The 22,757-nt window shown below is 47.8% G+C and overlaps 1 protein-coding gene across 1 annotated transcript; it reads left to right on the forward strand.

Annotated features, from left to right (window-relative positions):
* Positions 1–4,445: 4,445 nt before the first annotated feature.
* APCDD1L (APC down-regulated 1 like) lies at positions 4,446–22,244 on the forward strand. The gene is made up of 4 exons (XM_027697429.1): positions 4,446–4,803; positions 16,640–16,769; positions 17,277–17,835; positions 20,168–22,244. The coding sequence occupies exons 1-4, from the start codon at positions 4,767–4,769 to the stop codon at positions 20,930–20,932; spliced, it is 1,491 nt and encodes a 496-aa protein (XP_027553230.1). The 5' UTR covers positions 4,446–4,766; the 3' UTR covers positions 20,933–22,244.
* The last annotated feature ends 513 nt before the right edge of the window (positions 22,245–22,757 follow it).

Consider the following 22,757-nt stretch of genomic DNA (forward strand, 5'->3'; position numbering starts at 1 on the left):
TGACACAAAACAAAGCTGCTTCTGGTGCAACGTGCTACACAAACTGTTGCAATTATCTCCAAGGATGTGGGAACTTTATCTGCTTCAACCCTTTGCTCTTAGACATTATAAAGTTAATTATACAATGTGCCAAGGGGGAGGGAAGGAGAAACCTTGTTAACCTTTTCTTTCTGCGGCTTTCCCCCCTCATTGCATTTACATTGGCCTTGAAGAACTGGGACATTTTGCAGATGGTTTAGGGTCTATAAATTCTTATTTAAATCATCGTGAGCCAAGTATAACAGGTAGCAGTCCAGACTTCTCTAGAAAGGACAAACTCCAGCTAAGCATGTAAATAATACTCCAGTGCTTTTTAGTGGATAAATACATATACTGAGCCAGGTGCCCTGGAAGGTTTATTCACATTTTGCTATTGTTGCTCAGTAAAATGCACTGGATATGCATTGCATGACTCTGCAATATTTTTTTAAAATGCTACTTCTCAGTGAATAGAACAAACTACAGGCTAAAGGAAGGTGAGATTTCCTTCACTGCTCCACTGTCAGAAGGTGCCCATCTCAGGTAAAGACAACCAAGACTCTGTCTTTATCCACCAAGCCTCAAATGGCCGAGTCCAATCAGGCTGTTGCTAATCATGGAAAAGCAAGAGGAAATTACCTGCTTGAGATCAGGTTGGTGTAAGAAACGATGGGTGATCAAGGAGGGCAATGTTACTTCACTAATGGTGAAGAGAGTGGCAACAATACAGCAGAGAATCATCGTTCTCTGCTGAGCTGAGAGAAAGAGGGTGCTCAGTACTGCCCATTGTAGCTGGGAAATGCCCCGAGACAGGCACTGATGGCACCTTTTATTTATCTGAGCAAGACACATCCCCCCTGATCCCAGTGTCCCTGTGGGGAAGATGCTGCTATCTTCCTTGAAAGGGCCATGTTTTGAGACTTAATGAATAAAGGCTCTGTACACTGCATTTCTGATGAAGAATCCTCTGCACATATTAACTGTTTTTACTTCAGTGAAAGGAGTAGCATCTGCACCTTATTTTTTTTTCCTGAGAAATCCAAGAATTTTTTACAGGTTTGTTTATTTCTATCACTTTTTTATATCTTTTTTTCCATCCCCACCTGCCAACTGTGCATTATGGACCATCTGTTGGTGAGCCTAAGAGTGTTAAATGTATATAGCTCCCTCCAGAGTTTCCCAGTGAGATTCAATGCAGTTCCCATGAGGGACACTTAGGTCTTCTCCCACAAGTCCCCCAAAAGAGGGATATATTATTCATTTCCACCTATCCTTGGCTGAGACCTGACAAAAGAAGCCATAGATTGGAAGTCATTCACAAGCACAGCAAAAGGTGTTGGCTGTTCCTTTTAAGTCCATCCTGATGCAGAATAACATTTTACAGCTGACCATCCACAGCAGTTGAAATCACCTGAAAGCAGAGTCTGAATGTCAAGAAAGATCTTTTTTAATACTGCACTTTCACTAATACTTTGTAGTAGTCTTGTGCCTAAACCTCTAGGCTGCCCTAGAAAGCTGCTAGGGCATCCTAATTCCCATCACCCCATAAAACACACCCCTGAAACTGAAATAGAGTTCAAGTGGTTCTGCAGGGTAAATATTGGTTGCAAATGCACATACTCAGCACTTTCAGGTCACCCAGTATATCCCTTGGTATTATCCCTTAGAGTCAGGACTTCAGAAGCAGCGTTGCTATGGCTCATGGACACGGCTTTTTGGGGACTCAAGTATCTACTCAGAGGATGCCTTTCTTCAGACAAACAGTATTTTCAGAGCTGCTGGCTGATCAATCTTTGGTTTCCTGGCCTGCTGCCTTCATGTGTGGTTGCCTATCCTCGCTAGTCTGGCAAAGGGAAGAGAAAATATTTGGCCTTTGGGAACTGGACAACTCGTTGCCCTGTATAGCTGACATGAGTGCATGGTTCTGAGTTCAAATATTCTGTACCTGTTTTGCACAGGAATGAATATTACACAAGGTGCCAGGCAAGTGAAGCATAGCTAATGTAAAAACACCTTGGTCTGGTTCCCAGTTACCCTGCAGCTGTGTTAGTATTTACAGCACTGTGAGTAAAGTGCCCCTGAATCAGAATAGGAACAACTTTTATTCTCTTTGAATGCATAAATCAGGCCCCATATTTCTGCTGGAATTACAGGCCTTTTGCAGTCATTTGTCTCCCTCCACGTGCTTTGCCCAGCAGGTAGCCTGTAATTATTTGATAATAAAAATTATAGGCATTTTTAGATTGCTGGTCCTCCGCAGGAGCCGAAGATTACCCAGCAATTTTGACACGAGCTGAGAATTTAAGCCTGATGTCCTGGCAGGCTTCCAGGTTGGAGGAGTCGATCGCCTGTCTAAATCCTCCTGGAATTTCTGACAGACTGTGGCACCCTTCTCATCCTCGGCGGCGGAACAGCTGCGTCCCTGCGCTGGGGCAGCTCTGCAGCACGAGGGTGGCAGGAGGAATTCTTCTCCCCCCCCCAAAAAGTGCTCATGACTTGGTTGCCTTGAGAACTCCCTTGGGAGCTGCAGGGATGAAAGAGGCTGTAGGAATGAAATCTGTCACTGTGCCCTGGGAGTCTGATATGGGATAAAAGCTCCTGATATTTTATATATGATTATTAACATTTCCAAACACCTGTGTAAAAACTACTCTGCTTTGGTTTTATTCCTCCCCTCGAACAGATACTCCAAAAGAAATGAAGGAGATTATCAGTAGAGGTTGGAAGTATCATATGAGAGGTGCATAGCCAAAAAAAGAGTTTGTTAGTGGTAGAAGATTACCTGTTCCATAATTTTTCTCATTTTAAGTTGGCTACACCTGAAAAGAGTAAGTCTTGCTTTGTAAAGGAAACTTCTTGGGAAATTACTCCTTTCTCTCTAGCTTCATTATAAAGGGCAACTTTTTCTGCCTATGCATTTGATAATTTATGAATTTGTAAATATAATAAAACCGCAGTGGTTTGGACATTTACAGAAAATGACTGGTTTGGGGAATTTGAGAATCAAAAAGAGATAAAAACATCAGCTAGAAAAAGGAGTGCCTGCATTACAAATGGACTTTGTTATTTTTTATCTTGGCAAGTATCGTTAAAATTTAATTCTTTATGCACCCAGGACAGATAAGTTTGTCCCACTTCGCATTAAAGATGTTATGCATTCATTTTGACAAAGTCATTAAACCCCCTGCACTGAGACCTCACCCCAGCTCTCTGAAGGCCCTGCTCAGCAAATATGGGACTATGGAATTGGGCCTTAACTTCTCCCCACTGCAATCAGCAGGATTACTGCCGTGAACTTGGAAACAAGCTTCTTTTTTTCCCTAAAGTCTCCTTTTATTCAGTGAAACCCCCAGTTTCACCAGGAAAAGTGAGTGTGCAGGGGTTGTGCTGGGGGCACACATGTGATTTGATTTCTTTGCCTCACTTGTAAAAACTGAACCTAGTTTTTAAGCCTGGAAAAATGCATTAAACTCCATCCCTTAGTGCCAGCACCGGCATGAGGGTTGGCCTGGCAGGGCTGTGGCAGCTCTGCCTCTTCCCTCACTGCTTCCAGAGGCAGCTGAGCCCTCACACTGTGGGACACACATTTTTGAACGTGCTCAAGAGGAGTGAACAGGCTGGTTTGTTGCTAATCACAACACAGAAGAGAAGTGTTTTGTCCCAGACACGTTTGTGCTTCATTTCATGCTGAGAGCCAGTTCTGAGCCCTTTATCAGCCACAGCTCTGTCCCATGGGCCTGGTTTGGGGAATGGAAAGGGAATGGATGGCATAGGTGAGCACTGCCTGAGGTGGGCATTCAGAGTCACCTGCAAAGGATCCCAGATTTTTTCTGTGTGAAATGTTGAGAGAATTTTTAGGGGATTTAGCCCCATCCTTTTGATGACTCTGGCAGCCGAGGTTGGAGATGAAGGAGGATCTGAGGGAGCCTTGGCCACAATGGGCAGAAGAGCCAGGCCATGGGGATGTGGAGATGATCCCCTCATGGTGTGGGGATGTGAGAATTATCTCCTCATGGGGTGGGGATGGGGGGGTGATCCCCTTAATGATGTGAGGATGTGGGAATGATCCCCTCATGGCATGGGGATGGAGGAATGATCCCTTCATGGTGTCCCACAAGAAAGATCTGGCCCAAGCCCCACAGCTGTCTCCAAGACCTCGGGGTGCCGGGGTAGCCCCTCAGCCGCGGGTGTGGTCCCTGAGGGAGAAGCACCGGTCCCGCGGCGGGGGTGCGGGCTCTGCTCGGGGGTGCGGGCTCTGCTCGGAGGTGCCCGTCCGCGGTTTGCGGTGCCGGGCCGGGGCTGCCCTTCTCCTCCTCCTCCTTTTCCTCTCCTCCTCCTCCTCCTCCTCCCCCGCGTGTGCGGTGCGCGGCCGCATGTGGGGCGCAGGCGGCCGAGTCTCCACCTCTTCTGGCAGCGGGAACCTGTGGCTGCCAAGCTCCATTAAAGCCATCAGCAGCCGGGGGGACGCGCTGCGCGGCGGCGAAGGCGGGGTGGGCTGCGGGGATTTAGTTTTTTTTTTTTTTAATTTATTTTAAAATACATACTTTTTTTTCTTTTTTTCTTTTTTTTTTCCTTTTTCCCCTTTCTCCTCCCGCGAGGCTCGGGCTGAGCAGGACGCCTGCGGGCTGGAGCCGCGGTGCCGCCGCCGCGGGCATCGGAGCGCCGGAGGCGGCCCATGGCTGCACCGCCGGGCCCCGCGCCCCGCTGAGCTCCGCGGGCACCTCTGGCCGGGGAACACAGCGGGCACCATGGTCCGGTGCTGGTGGCTCGCGGGGCTGCTCGTAGGTAGGTGCCACCGGCCGCCGGTGCCGTCCCGGGGCGGCAGGAGGGTGGCGGAGTCGGGGTCGTCCCCTCCGAGTGCTCCTCGTCACCTCCCTCGCCCACCCGGGCGCTGCGAAGGGGCAGGAGGTTGCTGGGGGTGTGCGGGGAATTGGGGTGCAAGGGGACGATGTGGGGAGAGCAGAGGAACAGCGTGCAAGGAGTGTGCGAGGAGGGTGCGAGGAGAGCGCGGCGGACCGGGAAGGAGGATGCAGGAAAACTGCAAGGGGAGTGCAAAGAGGATGCAAAGAAACGGCAAAAGGACGGTGCGAGAGGGCTGCAAGGAGCGTGCGAGGAGGGGGCAAGTGGACTGCCCGGAGGGAGCAGGGAAGTCGCACGGCGGGTCTCGGTGGGGCCGGCGCTGGGACGGGACTCCCGGGGTGTCCTCGCCCGGGCAGGAGGCACCTGGTGCTGGGACAGGGCCCCACTCGCTCGGTCCCTGCCCGGCTCGCCCCCGGTGCCCGCCCGGCCCGGACAGGGTGTCCCCGCCGTGCGCACCCGCGGAGGAGCCGGGAGAGGTCCGGAGCGAACCCCGCGCTGCCCCGCGGCTCCCACCGCCCGCTGCCGGAGGAGGGGACGGGCGGGGAGCGCCCCGGAGGGACCCGGGATGCTGCCCCCGAGCTGTGGGACCGGGAGGGGGGACTGACCCTTCCTGTGCCCCCCTCTGAGTGAGCGCCGGGCGGGGATGCCAGAAGGGCTGGCGGGACGGTGCTGAGCTGCCCAGGGCGGTGCTGGGCTGGGGCTCACCCTCTGCCTCCCACCCGGGGCTTCCAAAGTGGTGGGGGCCGCTGCCCCCTCCCCAGAAACTCTGCCGAGCATCCCCTCTGCCACCGCAGGTTGCTCCGGTCCGGAGCGCGGTGCGCGGTGAGCTGAGTTTAGCTGCAGGAAGGGCTTAGAGGTGATTCTCACTGGGAGTTCGGTATTATCCCCAGGAGGACCCAGCACCTGCCCCGGCAAGGGACAACCTCATGAGTAGTCTCCTGTTCCAGGGACATGACACTGAGCCCCAGCTGTGCAGACAGACCCTCGGAGCAGCACAGGCTGCATCTTTGTGGCTCTCTTTCAAAAAGGCATCTTTCAACCCCACAGTTCTTGGACCAGTTTCAGAAGAAAAGGTTCTGGCTTAAAAGACCATATGGGAGAACAAAGGCAACTGTGCTGTGAAAAAAACACAAAATTATTTCTGTTTACAACAAGGAGCAGAGCCTGAGGGAGGCTCCTCCATCCTCAGACAGTATTTTCCTAAGAAATGCAAAGCAGAACTCAGCACCCCTGAACAGAAGGGGCAGGTGAAAGGAAGGGTGGGAGGATGTCCCTGAGGGCCCTGTGCAGCCTGGACACTGGAAATCCAGGCACTTGGGTTCCTGCTAGCTTCCTTTCTACCACTTAGTTCACTCATCTGAGGCTTTGGGCAGCAAAATATCACACTGACTTGCCTTTCCAACTCAGGACTTGGTTTAATGGTCATTGCAAAACAATCATGTAGTGACAGCTATTGGATGTTACTTGCATGAAGTGTAAAGGACCAGACCAGAGGAGAAATCTCTGAGCACGGCACTTCTGTAGGGTAACTTTTCTGTTCTTTTGCAGGGTCTTGTCATGTGTTGTTTACAAAGATAAGGCTTAACAGGTTCAGAAATGTGTATTCTCTGTGTATTTTATTAGTTCAAGTTGCTCTGTTCTGTTATACTGCACTGTGTCAGATCAGTCACTGAAGTCTAATCAGAATACTTTCTTCAGTTCTCATACAATTTCTTTTAGTTCAGTCTAACTTAAACCCTCTGCTTCTTATGTCTGATATCAGTGAGAGAATTTCCAGTGATTTTGGTAAGAACAGAAACTGGACCTTAAGACAACTATTTAAAGAGCGAAGTCAGACCCAGAACTCATTAAAATCAAAGCAAGGTTTGCCAGTGACTTCACTGTGAGCAAGACTGGCATTCTGCATTTTGCATAAAGTTGAAAATCAGCATGAGCGTGACACCAGTGCATAATTAGTTGTAAAGGCACTTTAGTTAGGTAACTGGATCTGACTTTGGAGTCTCCTCCAGAAAAGAATCACTCATTCCTGGAAATGTCCCCAGAGACTTGCTGAGTTTTACCTAAGCTTTCATTAAAGTCTTTACATTCCAATAACACCACGTTGATATTTTTCATGTGTAGCTTCTCCAGCATGGTTTTAACATAAAAGATCTATTCTTGCTTCCAATGTTTATTTTTAAGTTCGAAAATGACAGTGTTGAGGTAAGATCACCAGTTGCATTCAGTGATGAGATTAGCAAGAGAACCCCATAAGTGATAGTACTACATTCAATATAGAGATGTGTGTATTTACTCATGCATAAATCTGTAGTTACTATTAAACCAACAACATTGTCTTTGGTTCAAATGTTTATTTGGGTAATATTTATTTAGCTAATTTATTTTTACCAAGTTGGCGGTTCTTCTTCTTCATTCTCAAGCTGGCCAAAAAAAATCAACAACTAATGTGTCATGCCAGATTGTGTGATACAACTCTATTTGTTCTTTCAATAATTATAGGTTAGCCATGTTTCAAAGTATATGGATATAGATAAAAACAGGGCTGAGAAGTAAAAAAAAAAAAAGCACAAGTGAAAAAAATATCGTGTGGTTTCTATATTTTCCCCACAAGCACAAATTGTTGAGTAAGGAGATTTTCAAAAGCCAGAAATTGCTGTGAAGAAAACCAAAGCTGCAATCCAATGCTAGGGGAGGCTGCATCTGGCAGAACAAAGTTTGGAAAGAGATTTTGCTTTCAGTGGGATCCTGTGTTTCCCCACAACACAGCATATGTCATCCATAAAGACAACGCTTTCGTGGATGAGATACAATCACTGCTAAAATCAACCTCACAATTAGGAAGCACCTATACAATGCTCTTACACAAGGGCTTTGGTTTTCTCAACTCATTTGCTGAGGAAGATAAAGGTGTGAAAGAAGAGAAACTTCCTGATTTTTACGATGTTGTATCTCAGATATAATAATCCCAAGAAAGTGACGGTGAGAACGTGAGAATTTCAATGTGTAACCCTTCTTCTGTAGGCTAAGAGTGCTGCCAGAAACTGAAAATATGATTCATAGAACAGCTCCTTCTCTTCCCAGTTTAAGTTGTGTAAGATCTGAGGGGTTAGTAATCTGCAATCTGTGGGGTTTTTTCTTGAAGGAGTTAAAAGGTCTCATGCTCTAAAATGCAAAATTAGACAAGTTCTTTTTCTCTGTCTGATGTCTCTTTGAAATGCCAAAGCTCCAGAGTGTGAAGTGATAAGAGGGTTGAAATCCATCATTATTTTTGAGTTTTAGCAGGGTGATGGTGTGATAATCGTGTCTCTCATATTGATGTTTTCTAATTTTTAGTGGATAGCTTATTAAATCATCACAGTTTGAATTCAATTGAAACTGAGAATGCGGCAGGGAAACTCAGCTCCTGTGGCACTGTTAGATAGACAGTTGGATCAGTGCAACAACAGCTCTTGACTTACAGCTGGTGTGATGGGACATAAATCAGCAGGAGGAGTCTCACCACAGAGTGTTTGAAGAGATTTGCTACAGTTTAGATTTTAAAATAATGCTTTAAACTTGACTGTACCCATTTAGTCAAGCACTGAAAAAGTCCCCCATGGTTTTTCCTGGGTTAATAAGAAACACTGACAAATGTGTGACATTTTGGCCCTGTCTAACTCAAAGACTGAGGTCTTCGGAAGCAGATTTTCACCCTGCACTCTGGGATCAATGTACACACCAAGCTCCCCACTGAGACAATTGGATTCACCTTGTTCACACTCTTACTAAATCCACAAGTGCTGGACATGGCAGGTTAGGGCTTGGATCTCCCCTGGTGATACAAAAACACAATGACATGTTATTTTTAAAGCTTTTCGGGGAAAAAAAAATCATTTTTCCCAGTTACACTGCCTGGAAAAGAGAGATAAAACCAAAAATGACAGGAAAGTTTTGCTGCAGAAAAGCTCCCAGGTTTTGTTAGCTTTGAGTAGCACGAGTGCCGTTATTAGATTATGCAGCGCGTAGGTTGAATGTCAACTTTGATTTTAGCATCTGTCGGCAGGGTTTAGGAGAACTGGAACACATCAAAACTTGGCTAATGCTGACAGGCAAAACAGTAGACTGAAATTTCAGGCTATCTAGAAACCACACCCAGACCCCAAAACACATGTTAGGAGTAACTTTAATTCTGTGCTTCAGCTGAACAAGTAACCTTTTTCTGTGGTCACTTGTGACTCTAAGTTAAACATGTATGTGTGTTTTTGGTGTGGGCTCTGGATCAGTTCACCACCTTTCTGCAGAGCTTTTTGTTCCTGAGGGTATCTTCTGCTATGACTGCTTTGGAATGCCCTTCTCATCTCAGGAGCCAAGTAGCCTCAGCCTATTAGATCCTATTAGATCCTGGTTTTATTACTATAAACAGTATCCTTGCAGCAGTGCCAAGAGTCCTGTTGTGTTAGGTGTTAAATAAGGAGAGAACAAAAGGATCCTTCCTGCTTTAGTGGGTTTATAACCTAATTTCCTGGATTTAGATTTTCAACGGTGAGCACTCGACATTGCAGGGAACTACTGGGATTCCCAGCTGTGTCCAGCAGTTTAGTACCTATTGCAGTTGCTTATGTCTCTGCACACCTAAATGCCTCATTTCAAGTCCCAGAGGAGCCAGGCAGTGATTTCCATGAGCAGGACAGCGAACAATGTGCTCACACAGGAGAGCAGCTGCCTCCCGTGGGAGCGGGGAGCTGGGATGGCTCCATGGCAGTGGGAGACTGAAAGGCCACTCAGATTATCCCACCAACTCCCTGCCAAGAGCGGGTTCTTCCCCGCTGAACTCATGCTTTGCTCAATCCCTCAAAATCCTGCCAAGCAAGTGGACTTGCCCTGCCTACAACACTGTGCCTCGAGAAGTTCACCCCACGTACAAGCCACATGTTTTTCCTCTCTTCATTCACTCCCAACAGAATCTCTTTATTCTCTGCAAGAAATTCCTTCCCTTCCTTGGTGTTTGTGCTTTGTGAATATTTATAGGCTGTTATCATGTCCATCTAGCTCAGCCAGGCTACATGTGCTCTGCTCTTTTAATCTTGCTTCGTAACTCAATCCCTCCCACCCCCTCATCATTTTTTGTTGTTCTACTCTCAAACTCCCTCCAGTTCCAGTTGCTCATTTTGCTTTGGGTAAACGCTGTATTTATGTTAATATTATGTGGTGGGTGGTCCTCTCTGCGCTCATGGTCCGTGTGAGTGATTTAGACGTTTGAAATGAGGTTGACATTTTATAGCCAAGCCATGGCTGATTACTTGTTCCGTTCTTCAAAGCACTCCAGGAAAAAAAAATGCTTAGCCATCACTATTACAAATGGCCACGATAGCCACTAATAAAGTGTCTGGGCAGGGGTGTGAGGGGGTTGCCAAAACCTGCATGGGTGCTCTATGCATTTGAAATGGCAGCATGGCATTAATTCCACATCCGTGTGCTGTTTCTTCTAATGAGTTTCCAACTCATCTAAATTAAGGAAGATAGATGTAATGTATCCATTTGGTCAGAATGTGAATTCCACAATTCTAACAATTTAACCGAGCTGTGATAGTACCCCCCGGGTATTGTTCAGCCTTGGACTGAGTTTGCTTGCTTTTGGTTTTGCAAACAAATGCTTTCCTTCATGTGTTCTCACTGTTTAGGTACCCAGGGATTTGAGGTCATCTCACTATGGTCTCACCTATCTCACCAAGTTGAAATTCAAACTTTCAGCAGTTTTCCAAGAAAAAAGCTCTAGCATCACCCTTCTTTCCTTCATTTGCTTTTGGGTTTTGGTTATATATTTGCCTGTGCCAAACTCATGTGGCAATACCAATCAAAGTTTCACACAAGCCAAGGTATGTTAGTGTAGGCTGAACCCATTTATTTTTCTCAGTAAGGCTGTATGGAATTGCTCAGCTGTTCTCCAGTCTTTTGGCACTGACCAATTTAGCTGTGGAAAAAACAGAGACCCCCCTCTTTCCAAGTCTGCAGAACATCTTCTGGGAGGAACATAAAGTGAAATGGCTCCTGTATCTGTCAGGACAGCAAGTGTGTTGTGAGTAGAGCTCTGTGTAGCTGAAGATGGTGGTGTTTTGGTTACCATGAACTGTAGGAGATCTCTTGGGAAGATGGACTTGCATCTGCCCCTCGTGCTGTCATTTGTCATCACGTGTCCTCTATGCCAGCTCTTACATGTCTTGCTCAGTTCACCACATTTGGGAATATCATGATCTGTAAGGTACCTTCCAACTCAAATAATGCCATGATATTCCCTATCCCATTTCTCCTTTGTATCCCTTCTTTCTCCAAATGGAGTGTTTGCTGTCAGTCTGTGGGAATGGGCATCTTCTAAACAAGCTGCTGATGCTGTGTTGATACAGTCACAGGATCTTTCCTGTTTACCCACTCCAGTGAAACTGGGATCAAGCTCTTGAATCTCATTCACAGAGCTAGGCCTGTTTTTTTGGGGGTAAACAGCCAGAGAGGGCAGTTTTAAGAAGCCATTTCATTAAAATGTAGTTTATACTGAAGAAGATCTTTGAGGTATTTCTCTTTCCTCCACTACTCTACCACAAATCCCATCTGTCTTGTCATCTATTGCTGGACACGACACTTACAAGAGAAATACGTGATTCCGTGTTTCCAAGAGCAAAATATTTACTTCTCTAGTGCCTAAAAACCCTCCAGGCAACTCACCACAAGTCCTTCACTATTTTAACTGTGGACATGAGACAAATCAGACAACGGTCACAGCCTCAGAACAAAGCTAGGCTGAAATCATAGACTGTGATGTCTGAGCCCATTTGCTATTGTGCTACAAGTATGTGGTGAAAGTATGTTTTGAAAACTTCTCTAAAATCCTGAGCTACTTGGGATTTTGAGTCGGCCGAGTTTCCTCTGAGGATCTGCAGAATTTCATACATGATTATGCTCTGCTGTGCACAGGAAACCCAAGGTGATGCTCTGCAATGATAGTTCCCTTACAGCACAGTTACTCTGCCAGCCCTGAAAGCAGAACTGAGAAACATCCAGTGAATTTAAAGCATTTTATAAATAGCGTGAACTGAGCACCAGACTGGTGAAACAGCTATATGTGAATATACCCTTTTTACAGACAAATGAGAGAAAGGATGAATAATAGAAATACTTTTCCAGAAGCCAAACAGTACTCCAGTGAAAGCACTGGCATCCTCCCTCAACCACTTGACCACATTCTGGCTCCAGTTCAGGGAGGCATTACTAATCAGGAAAAATGCTCATGTACTGGCTTAATTTCAAGCATATGCTTAAGTTTCACTGAAACCAATTAGACTTAAGCACATGCTTAAGTCCTGTCCTGAACTGGGTTCAGTTTGCAGATAGGCAAAATGCAAGGTTCTGCTGTGATACAGGTTTCCACCCCCAGTGGGTGTTATTTAAGTTTTATAACTTTATATCACACTATAAAATGTATCTCATTCCACACAGCTGTTCTCTTGGGAATGCCTTATTCTGAGTGAATTAAAAGCACCACTGACTTGATCTGCACACAAATGCAAGAAAAATTGATTTGCTAAATACAACCATTTTGTTTGCTTTTAAAAGAATGCTTATTCCTTTAGTGGTTAACCCAAAATCCATTCTGTGTGCTCTCAGGAGAGAAAAATGCTAAGGAAACACTGTTTTGCTCTGTTAGTGAAGTCTGTGTGGAAAAGTATAATTCGCTTATGCAGAACATATTGATATGTTCCTTATCGTCCATTTCTTTCCAATCTGAACATTCCTCAGAAAATATCAAAGGTTTTATGTCATCTCTAAATGAAGAAATGTGTAATGCTCCATGACTTCAGGCCCTGATCTTATCCCTGTGAATGGGTGACTAACTGAAACATTAGAATTATAAATGGGAATAATAAATTCTGGCCATAGGAGGCAATAACATGCAACAGATTTAGCAATCTAGCTCTGGAGAAGAGCTGATCTACAGTAACTAATTTGGTGCAAACTGTAATATATGCATTTTCTCCTCCATTTATGAAGAAACAGATGTGTGACTCAACTTTGCTTTTTTCCAAAGTCAATCTGCTTGGAGGAACACAAACAAGATTTGTTTCCAACAAGGAATATTACAGTATTTCTCTCTTGGTTGATGTTTTTTTTCCTTTGAAAGTGAGAAGTGGGTCTGAATCTGGAGCACGCAGCCCTCGTGTAGCACAACCCCACCGGCAGGCTCTCATTCCCAGGCTTGGGATCTTTCATCTTGGTTTTACCAAAATTTATTTTGTGGGGAATTTCTACTTCTGTCTTTCCATCTGTTGATGCCCTGGGTCCTGTACAAATGAGCACTGGAGTAGTCAGTCAGTATTTGCCACTGCTGCTGTCCCAGGGCTTGACCCAGTCTGTGCCGGTCGCAGGGATGAGCGGCCGTTCCAGGTCCTGCCATTCCTGGTTGCCTGAGTGTTTGTGCAGCCCCCTTGCTCAGAGACTTTGGGCCGGTCCTTGGGATGCAGCACGCACTGGAAAGCTGGAAAAAGCCCCTGTTTTGTCTAGTTTCTGTGCTGAGGAGCTCTCTGGAAATGCTTGTGGTTAATCGATACAGACAGACGGGATAAGAGTGAGGGGAAGAGATCACAGCCGGGGAGTTTTTTAGATTTTCCTATGAATGAGTATTTTTGTCTCGAAGATGAATTGTGAATAATTCCTTCCTCCTGCCCAAGAACTCTATAGAGCAGTTAATTTGTGTCTCTCTTAAGACAGAGGAGCTGCTCTGATGTGCTTCACCAGGGGCTGAGTAACAGAGTGACATATGAGTGACAGCCACTTTATGCTGCTCTTAGAATAGAGATGTGCCCTAACTACAGATTTTAGGGCTGGAACTGAAATTTTCCAGCTTGAAAGGATGTTTGGATCTGGTGGGGCTGGGCTGGAGTGATTGGGAGAAAAAAGCAGCCACAAGATTTGGACACAAGCCAATAGTTTTTGGTTTGAGGATGCATCCAGCTTGGAGTCTTGTGTACAATTAAGACAAAATCCCTAGGAATTCCCATCATGTCAAATATTTACATTCTGGAGGCTTTTTTTCTTTTTTTTTTTCTTTCCCCGTGGAGTTTGATCCAGATTATAAAAATTCCCTTTTCTATTGAATGTGTCAAAATGCAGTGACTGCATTGCCAAAGTGTCTGTGCTCCCAAACAATGCAGACTTTTAGTGCTTCTGCCAAAAGTAGCACTAAGAGTTCAGTCAGATATTGAAGCTTCTGCTGCAATAAACATACACAGAGCACAGTTAGAGAGTTGAAAAAGGGGTTATATTGTGTATATTCTATAGCTATACACTCTGTAGCTATATACTGCACTGACACCTCTGGGGTCATTCTGTGGTTATGGGCAAGAGCAAATTTGACCCTTATGTCCATTGCCTTTAATACAAATATAGTTATTTCAGTTTATTGTATTCTCTAGGATAATAATTTCATGTTTGTTTGAAGTGTGGTTCAGTTTTGGACTGCCCTTGTTCTGATGGCTCTCCAAAAGCTTTGCCAGTAATTGGGACTCTCAGGGCAGTCAGATGAAACTTGGCATATCCTGCACATGAGTAAAAAAAGAGCCCTGGGAGTAGGGAGCACATGGGATCACAGAGCAAAGTCCTGGCAGAACTGGGATGAGGATGAAGATGCCCAGCTCCTAATGGCTCTACTAAATTGGCACTCATGGGGCAGCCTCACACACGCCGCAGCTGCCAAACTAAAGGTTTAACTAATAGCAACGGGTTTTGTCATCCAATATTTTCCTATTTTCATATGAAGACTCACAAGAACTGCATCTTAGGAAGCACTCGTGTAAGCAATTGTGAAGGAGTTGGATGTGCCTGCTCTCCACATCCAGCCCTTGAAGACAGTAAGAACTATAGAATTGTGAGTCTGCTCCAAAAAGAGCCCTGGACACTAATAGTGTGTCTTTCCCGCTGGTTCACTCTAGTGCAGTGCACAGCGAGGTACCAGAAATCCAAGACTGGTTTCCATGGCCTTTGGGCTGCTTCTGGTACTGCTCTGCTGCTTCTCTGGGGGCTTCACTTTCCATGTGTTTACTTCTCTCGTGGTTTGTGTGCTTAAGCCTACACAAATCCATTTGAAGGACCCTGTTGCTGTGACATGTAAAACCTCTGCATATGGTGGTGCCACAGCAGAGTGACTGAATTTGCCATCAGACAATTATGTATTACTAGATTCACAACAAAATACTGTTTGAGTGGGAATCCCTCTGCTTTGTCACACATTCTGACTTGAACAGCAGTTTAATTGCCAAATTCCCACTTGACTTGGTCTGGGGCTTTGTTTGTGACAAACTTGGATGTGGGAGATCTGTAACAGGCATTTAACCCTGTGTGGAGGATATGTTGATGCCAGGGATGAGAGACTCCCGTCTCAGAATAAATTGGCTGTGGAGATCTGGGGAACCTCCCTGGCAGATCCCAGCTGTGATTCTCACCCTGAGTGTTTATATTTGTGTTCCATCCTGAGCTCATGAGCCAGGGAATTCTGCTGACTTTGCTCAACAGCTCGCAGTTTGCCCATGGTTTGCAGCAGGATCTGTGTGTGCCAGGTTCATCCACAAACACTTCTTGTTAGGAAGGTAATTGCACTCTCCAAGCCCTGCACGATCTCACCTGTCCCTTATCTCACGTGCAGTCAGGTGAGAGAAGGTGGTTTGGGGTTTCTCTTCCTAGTGAAAGGTCTGGTTTAGGCAAATCTCCCTGTAAGGATCACAGGATGGTTCAGGTTATATATCAAGGTACATATGTGGCACACAGGGACTAAGATGAGCAGTTGTTATTCTGTCTTGAGCTCCTGGACTGAGGCACAGGGTGTGCAAACATTTCACATCGTCATTCTGTGGGAAGGGAGTATAGATGTTGGATCTTTTGTTCCAGCTGATAGGCAGGCTGGAAATCAACCTGTATGGAGGTTGGAGTGAATAAAGGCTGGCTTGAAAATGTCCAGCACACTCCTGGGTAAATTGCAAAGTACAGCTGGAGCAAGCAAACCCTGTCTGGGCTCATAAACCCCTGGCTGGGCTGAGCACCACCGGGACCATGGACTGGGCTCTGCCAGGCAGGGCAGTTGTAGGACAGCAGAGAATTGGTGAGGTGTCAGGAGGAGCTTCCCTGAGAGCTCATTCCGTGGTGTTATGAAGAGGCAAATCCCAAATTTCTTAGTGAAGCAAGCCCATGGTGAGTGCCAGAGAGGTTAGCTTAAGTAGGGTGAATAATATAGAGTATATGTACATGTGTGTGTGTGCATGCAAAGGTCTTCAGGATTTAGCTGAATGTTCACACATTCCCTAAGCCAATAACATCCGTTGTTATGGGAAATGAGGTAAGTGACAGAATTACTGTCCTTATGGCGGGCGACAGGCGAGGCCAATGTTCCCATGCTGTAATTCCATGTTCCAGTCACTGCCTCAACAATAGCCCGGGAGAGAGAGAGAGAGAGAAAGAGAACATGAACAAAGAGCGCTTGGTTTTATTTGAAGATTTCATCTGAAAAATAGTTGGATTCAGATGAAACTCAAGTGGGAAAACCTGAGTGAAATAGAAAAACCTGTGTGTCCTCAGCTAAGAGCTGAGAGTTTACCCGTCTGGGGGTGTGTTCTCCGGCCACTCGGGGCCCTCGGCGGTCGGTGCGGGCCCCGCAGTGCTGATTCCGCTCCCTTTCCCGCTTTCCCTGTCCCTGTCCCGCTCCCTGTCCCTGTCCCTGTCCCTGTCCCTGTCCCTGTCCCCGCAGCCTGCGCGGCCGCGGAGCCGCCCCTGCGCTGGGAGCCGCGGTGCCGGCAGCAGCTCCGCCACCTGCAGGACGGCGCCAGGATCGCAGCGCGGCTGCCGCCCCGCCTGGAGGGGCGATGGGTCTCCACCGGGTAAGGCACCCCCGGACCCCGGGCAGGCACCCCCCAACCCTGGGAAGGCATCCCCGGAACCCCGGGAACGCGCCCCCAGATCCCGGCAATACAGCCCTGGTCACTGGTAATGTGTCCCTAAAGCCCCGGGTAAGGCACCACCGAACCCTGAGAATGCGTCCCCAGACCCTAGCGAGGCATCCCCCTAACCTCCATGGAAACGTGACCCTAAAACCCTGGGTAAGGCACTCTGTTCTCCTGGGAAGGCACCCCCATCCCCGGGAATGCACCCCCAGCCCCTGCCAGGCCCTCCCGCCCCAGCCCGAGACAGATCCTCTGTCCAGCACTCTCACATTTTGGTAGCAGATGCCCATTAAAATCACCCAAGAGCGGCCACCAGGTGTGGGAGGTTCTTGCCCACAGTGCTGCTCCCGCCCCGGTGCTGTCCCCTGTTCCCCCACGCCCCGGGGAGGGATCTCACCCCGCACACCCCCGGGTACAGGCGGCTCAGGACGGCCTTTCCCGCAGGTGTGAGGTGCGGCCGGGGCCCGAGTTCCTCACCCGCTCCTACCTGTTCTACGCCAACCGCCTCTTCAAGGCCTTCCAGTTCTACTACTGGGACCCCTCGTGCCGCGACCCCTCCTACACGCTGGTCATCAAGGGCAAGCTGCGGCTGCGCCAGGCCTCCTGGATCACCCGCGGCGCCACCGAGGCCGACTACCACCTGCACAAGGTCGGCATCGTGTTCCACAGCCAGAAGGCCATGCGGGAGGTGGCCTCCTGGATCAACCAGACCTCCGGGCAGGGCTGCGGGGGGTTCCTGCCCCCGGGGCGCGCCTGGGCCCCCGGAGCCCTCTACGAACTGCTGAGCGCCAAGACGGAGCGCGACTGCACGGCCGCCCTGGGCTTTGCCATGCACGAGCTGAGCCTGGTGCGGGTGGAGAAGCACTACCAGCCCTTGCTGCAGCCGGGGCAGAGCGGGAGCCAGCTGGTGGAGGAGCTGTACCTGGGGGACATCCACACGGACTGGGTGGAGAGGCTCCACTACCGCCCCACCGGTTACCAGCGACCCCTGCAGAGCGCCGTGGTAAGGATGAGGCCTTTGTATGGTCCCCTCACTGGGTCACAGGCTTTGCCAGCATTTATTTCCTTGCTGTTCAAGTAGTGCCTGCTGTACATGGCCCTCCCTGTCCTACGGACATGAGGGTGAGGCAGTGTGGGGCTGCTGGTGCGGGTTCCCAGCACGTGGGGTTCACCCTCTCCCTTCTTGACAGAGTGGGACTGGGGTGGGTGAAATGAGCCTGCATTGGTGTGAGCCTGGAGTTAACGGCCTTGCTTTGGCTCCATGTTTTTTCCTAGGAAATGCTGTTTCCTACTTTGCTGCACCAAAGTCCGTGGAGGCTTTGGTCGTTAGAGCTGCACGTTGTTAGAGCTGCCTGCTCTGTCCTTCATCTTCCTGCCCTCTCCTCCCCTCCTTAGGGGGTGCTCAGGGGGAGAGGAGCGAGGCAGCACCATCTGCCAGTAACTCATCAGTCCTCAGTGTAACGCCATTAGCTGAGGCAGCTGTCCCCAATAGAATTATGTTATTACACAGAAATCAAACTTTCATTTTGACATACGTAAAACTGAGCAGGAGACTTGCTGGCCTTTTATTCTATTTTATTTTATATTTTACAGCAGGTCAGTTTATTCCCAGGAAAGCACCTTTCCATCTGAATCACAACTGATCAATTCAGAAATGATTGAGCAGTGAGACAGGATGAAAAAACCCTCTCTGAACTTTACCAGATAGAATGAAAAAAACTATTTTGGGGCAACATTTCCCCAACATTTCCCTGAACTGCACCAACTGAACTCTGAAAAACACAGAGCAACACCCCTCTCCCTCTCAAAAGCAACATTCTCAAATTGGTTAAACTTGTGTTATCTCGGGCCAAAACCATATATATGAGCAAAACCAGATGGTAAACATAAACACTTTTAAAAGTTAATTTAAAACCAAACCTAAAGATACTGAAATTCACTCTCTGAAAGTAGCCCTGTAATTAATCAGGCAACAGCTCTCCAATGGACCCACACATGATGTCACCACTTGGCGATAATTAGAAGCTGCCATATATTAGAAATAACTTCACACGACTGGTTTAAGCAAGTAAGATTTTTGGCTCCATGTCTCTAGTGATAATTTTATTGAGCACAGGACTTCTTTTTATTTTCTCTGAACTGACATCCATTTTGCCTGTGCTGGTGAGTTACACAGCTATGTTAGGAATTATTTTTTAACTCTCTTTACGAAAATACCACTCTTTTTCCCTTAAATTTATATCTGTTTTAAAGAAACCCATTCTCCCCAAATTACCTTTCATTATCAAAGAATTTCCTGCCTAAGGAGAGCATATATATTTGCCAACTTCTGGGATTATTTAGCCATAATGTACTGTGTACTGTCAGCACTCGTTAACGTGACAGTAGCAGTAAAGCAAGCTGAAAATGACTAAATTACAGTAGACTCCAATCAACTTGCATGTAAATTACCCACCCTACAGTTAACTACTGAGTTATTTAACCTTCTTGCCTATGACAGTTCAGTAAAGATTAGCTCGTGTTCTAGAAAATTATATAATGTTCAAACCCTGCTTATTTAAAAATAAATCATTTGTGATATATGAAGTATAAGAAAAAATTCCAAGCTACAAAAAACCCCTGCTGGCAGCGGATCAGGGGCAGGGCTGGTTTGACTCAGAGCTCTGCAGGCAGCACAGGAGGGAGAGCAAAGGTCAGGGCCTCCTTCTGCAGTGGGTCCTTTTCTTCTCCCATTCTGGCTGCTGGGAAAGCCCTCTGTCCTTCTCCCTCCCCACCTGCCCCATCCCAGTGCTCACACGGGCAGGAATGGGGTGAAGGAGAAGCAGAGCATGAGGGATTTTGGCTGTCCTGGAGAGGCTCCGTCACCGCGGTGCAGCACAGGCACAGAAGCCTCCCCACGGGAAGGTTTCACAGCCTTTTCCATTGCCAAAAACACTGTGTCATTGTTCTGAATCGGTGCAGAAACGCCGTGGTGGAGCTGACACCTCCCAGCACCCCCATCCTCACCCAGCTTGCCCTGGAAAAGTGGTGGGATGTCCCGGGGGAGCAGCTCTGCCCTGCCCTGCCCTCCTCTCTCGGCCTGTCCTCAGCGGCCCTGCACGGGGCAGCCGCAGGACACAGCCCTCTGTCCTTCAGCTACCAGAATAGCAAAGAGCCAGGGCAGCGCTTTATCTCACTTAATCTGCTCGGATGCCTCGTGCCGGGCTCCCTGCAGTGCAGCACCCTGGTGTGGACCGGGGGAGTTGGAGCTTTTGGAATATTCTGAAAGGTGGTTTGTTTGTTTTTTTTTTTTTTGCTTATCAGTTTACAGAGCCGTTGTTTTTTGTCTCCTGCAGCACCACGTGCACCCTTGCCCAGCCTGTGGGATTATATACAGGGCTGACGAGCACCACCCACCCATCCTCCCCGCCGGAGCCCAGCTGCCCATGCAGCTCAGCGGCAGCTGGGTGAGCACCCACTGCGAGGTCCGACCCGCCGTGCTCTTCCTCACCAGGTACTTCATATTCCACGGGAACAACCACACCTGGGAAGGGTATTACTATCACTACTCAGACCCGCTCTGCAAACAGCCCACCTTTACCATCTATGCCTCTGGGCACTACTCCCAAGGCATCCCCTCCTCCAAGGTGCGGGGCGGCACCGAGCTGGCTTTTAAAGTCACCCAGGCTCGGGTGACGCCAATGGACCAGGTGACGGTGATGATGCTCAACTCCTCAGAACCTGGGAGCTGTGGGCTGGCGAGCTCCTGGAGCGCCGGGGTGGAGCAGGATATAACAGCCACGAATGGCTGCTTGGCTTTGGGCATCAAGCTGCCCCACACCGAGTACGAACTCTTCAAAACGGAGCAGGACACGCGGGAGAGGAGCCTCCTGTACATCGGGGAGAGACCCACGGATGGGTCCAGCCCCGACAGCCCAGACAAGCGACCCACGTCCTACCAGGCCCCTCTGGTTCAGTGTGCTGGAGCCTCAGAGGAATTCTCCAACTACGTTAGCCTAAAATACTTGGGAAGAAAGGATGCTAGTGGGAAGGAAGCACTAAAACCTTTGCCTGTGGCCTTTTTATTGTTCTTAGCACTTCTGTTTTTAAGATGGGACTAGTTATCCATTCAGGTACAGCACAGAATCCAGATAAATCTTGGTGCTAGCGTGATTTTTATATCCTCCAAATGAGCACATCTGGAATCAGTTTTTCTCAGATTTGGAAACACTTTTTAAAAAACACCCAGTAGTGAATGAAGCCAAGAAGATATGCCTGACTCCATACTGTTTGTCCCGTGGCTTTATTGCCTAATCTCCCCTCCTTGCGTGCAAATTTAATGTAGTGACACGGATGTGCTGCACATTGCAAGGGATAATTCAGCAACATGGGGGGGGGGGGAAGTGACATCAATTAAAATTGCTGCTTTGAGCTTTTGACATTGCTAAGATTTAATCAAGAGCTTGATTCCGATGTAATTCAAACATCCGAAGTGTCGGCTGCTGAGTTTCTTTGAGGTTAAGTTCCCTCCCATCATACTCCTTTTTGCTGTTCATGCAAATTTAATCTGCAGAGTCAGGCAGCAATAAACAGTCAGCAAGTGTTCTTGAGAAGGGCACGGTTCACGTGCCTTTGGCAGTTCACAGATACTTTCTGCACTTTTCCTGTGTGTGTCACACACACAAGGGTGCAACGTGCAGTCTCCCACTCGGGGCTGCCCAGAACAGCCCTCCTGGAGCATTACCTCGGCTGCTACGCCTGACCCTCGTCTGAGAAGATTATGGTAAATGGAAAATGCTTCTGTGCACAACAGCTCCAGCCTCCAGCATTCCCTGGCTGCAGCACTGCATCCTTGCTGCGTTGTTCTGCCTCTCCAGTGCAGTCCTGACTGCTGCTCACCAGGCACCCCGTGAAGGAAAAGATCCCTCACAAGTCTTGTCAGGCCAGGTATTTTCACTGCCTCCTTTTCAGTCAGTGTACTGGCACACCAACTGTTAATCCAGCTCTCCTCTCAAAGTGTCCCTTCCAGCCTCTTTCCTGTACAGATGTTTTATAAATCTGCCTCTGGTGAACAATGGGCTGGGGAGATGCTCAGATCAGACAGCACAGTCAGGTCAAACTGATTCCTACTGACAAGAAGGACAAACTAAAAAATTATATTCCCTGTCTGCTGCAGCTAAGAAGCATATAACTTCCTTGGAGAAGCCCTCCTCCAGCAGCTAAATCCTCTCCAAATAAGCCTATATATCTTACCACAAAGGATATTTTGTTAAAGCAGCTATGCAATAGCCACCTTCTTAATGCTGTATTTACGAACTTGCAGCTTGTACTTAGATAAATTATGGGGTTTATAACACAAAAATACTTTGGGGGGACCTGTACATTAATAATTCAAATGAGATGCTTATTAAATGCATACAATTGTGACATAAATGTTGTCAGCATGTTCACGTGTTCCAGGCATGATCAAATATTAATCATGCATATAAACACTTATAATGCTTCTAAGATGACACACAAAAGGGCCAGGCTTGGCTGCCTTGCCTTGGGTTCCTTCCCCAGTCTGAGGAGGAGCCTTCTCCAGGGATTAGTTCAGCAGGCAAATCCTCCCTGTGTCCAAGGGTGGTTGTGCTTTGTTGCATGGAGATCCACAGGCAAACGTGTGAGGGAGTGAATGTTGGAGGTGGTGGTGTCTCCTTTGGGATGTTCCCGTTAGGATGCTGTGAACTGGGGCAGCACAGCTGCAATCCTCTGTCAGCCACACACGTGGCACCACTTCTCCTTCCGCAGTTTCCCATCCCGGTGCTCCAGCGGCCGCTCCTGCAGCCCAGGGAAAGCTTCCTGGGACTCCCAGCAGCAAAGGTACCTGTTTCTGCAGGACCCACTCCATGGCAGGAATAGGGAACAGCTCTGTGCTGCTTTGGAGGGTGGGTGGAGGAGGGGGAA

The sequence above is a fragment of the Neopelma chrysocephalum genome, unplaced genomic scaffold (assembly GCF_003984885.1).
Source record: "Neopelma chrysocephalum unplaced genomic scaffold, ASM398488v2 Primary Assembly neopelma1_119, whole genome shotgun sequence".
NCBI lineage: Eukaryota > Metazoa > Chordata > Aves > Passeriformes > Pipridae > Neopelma > Neopelma chrysocephalum.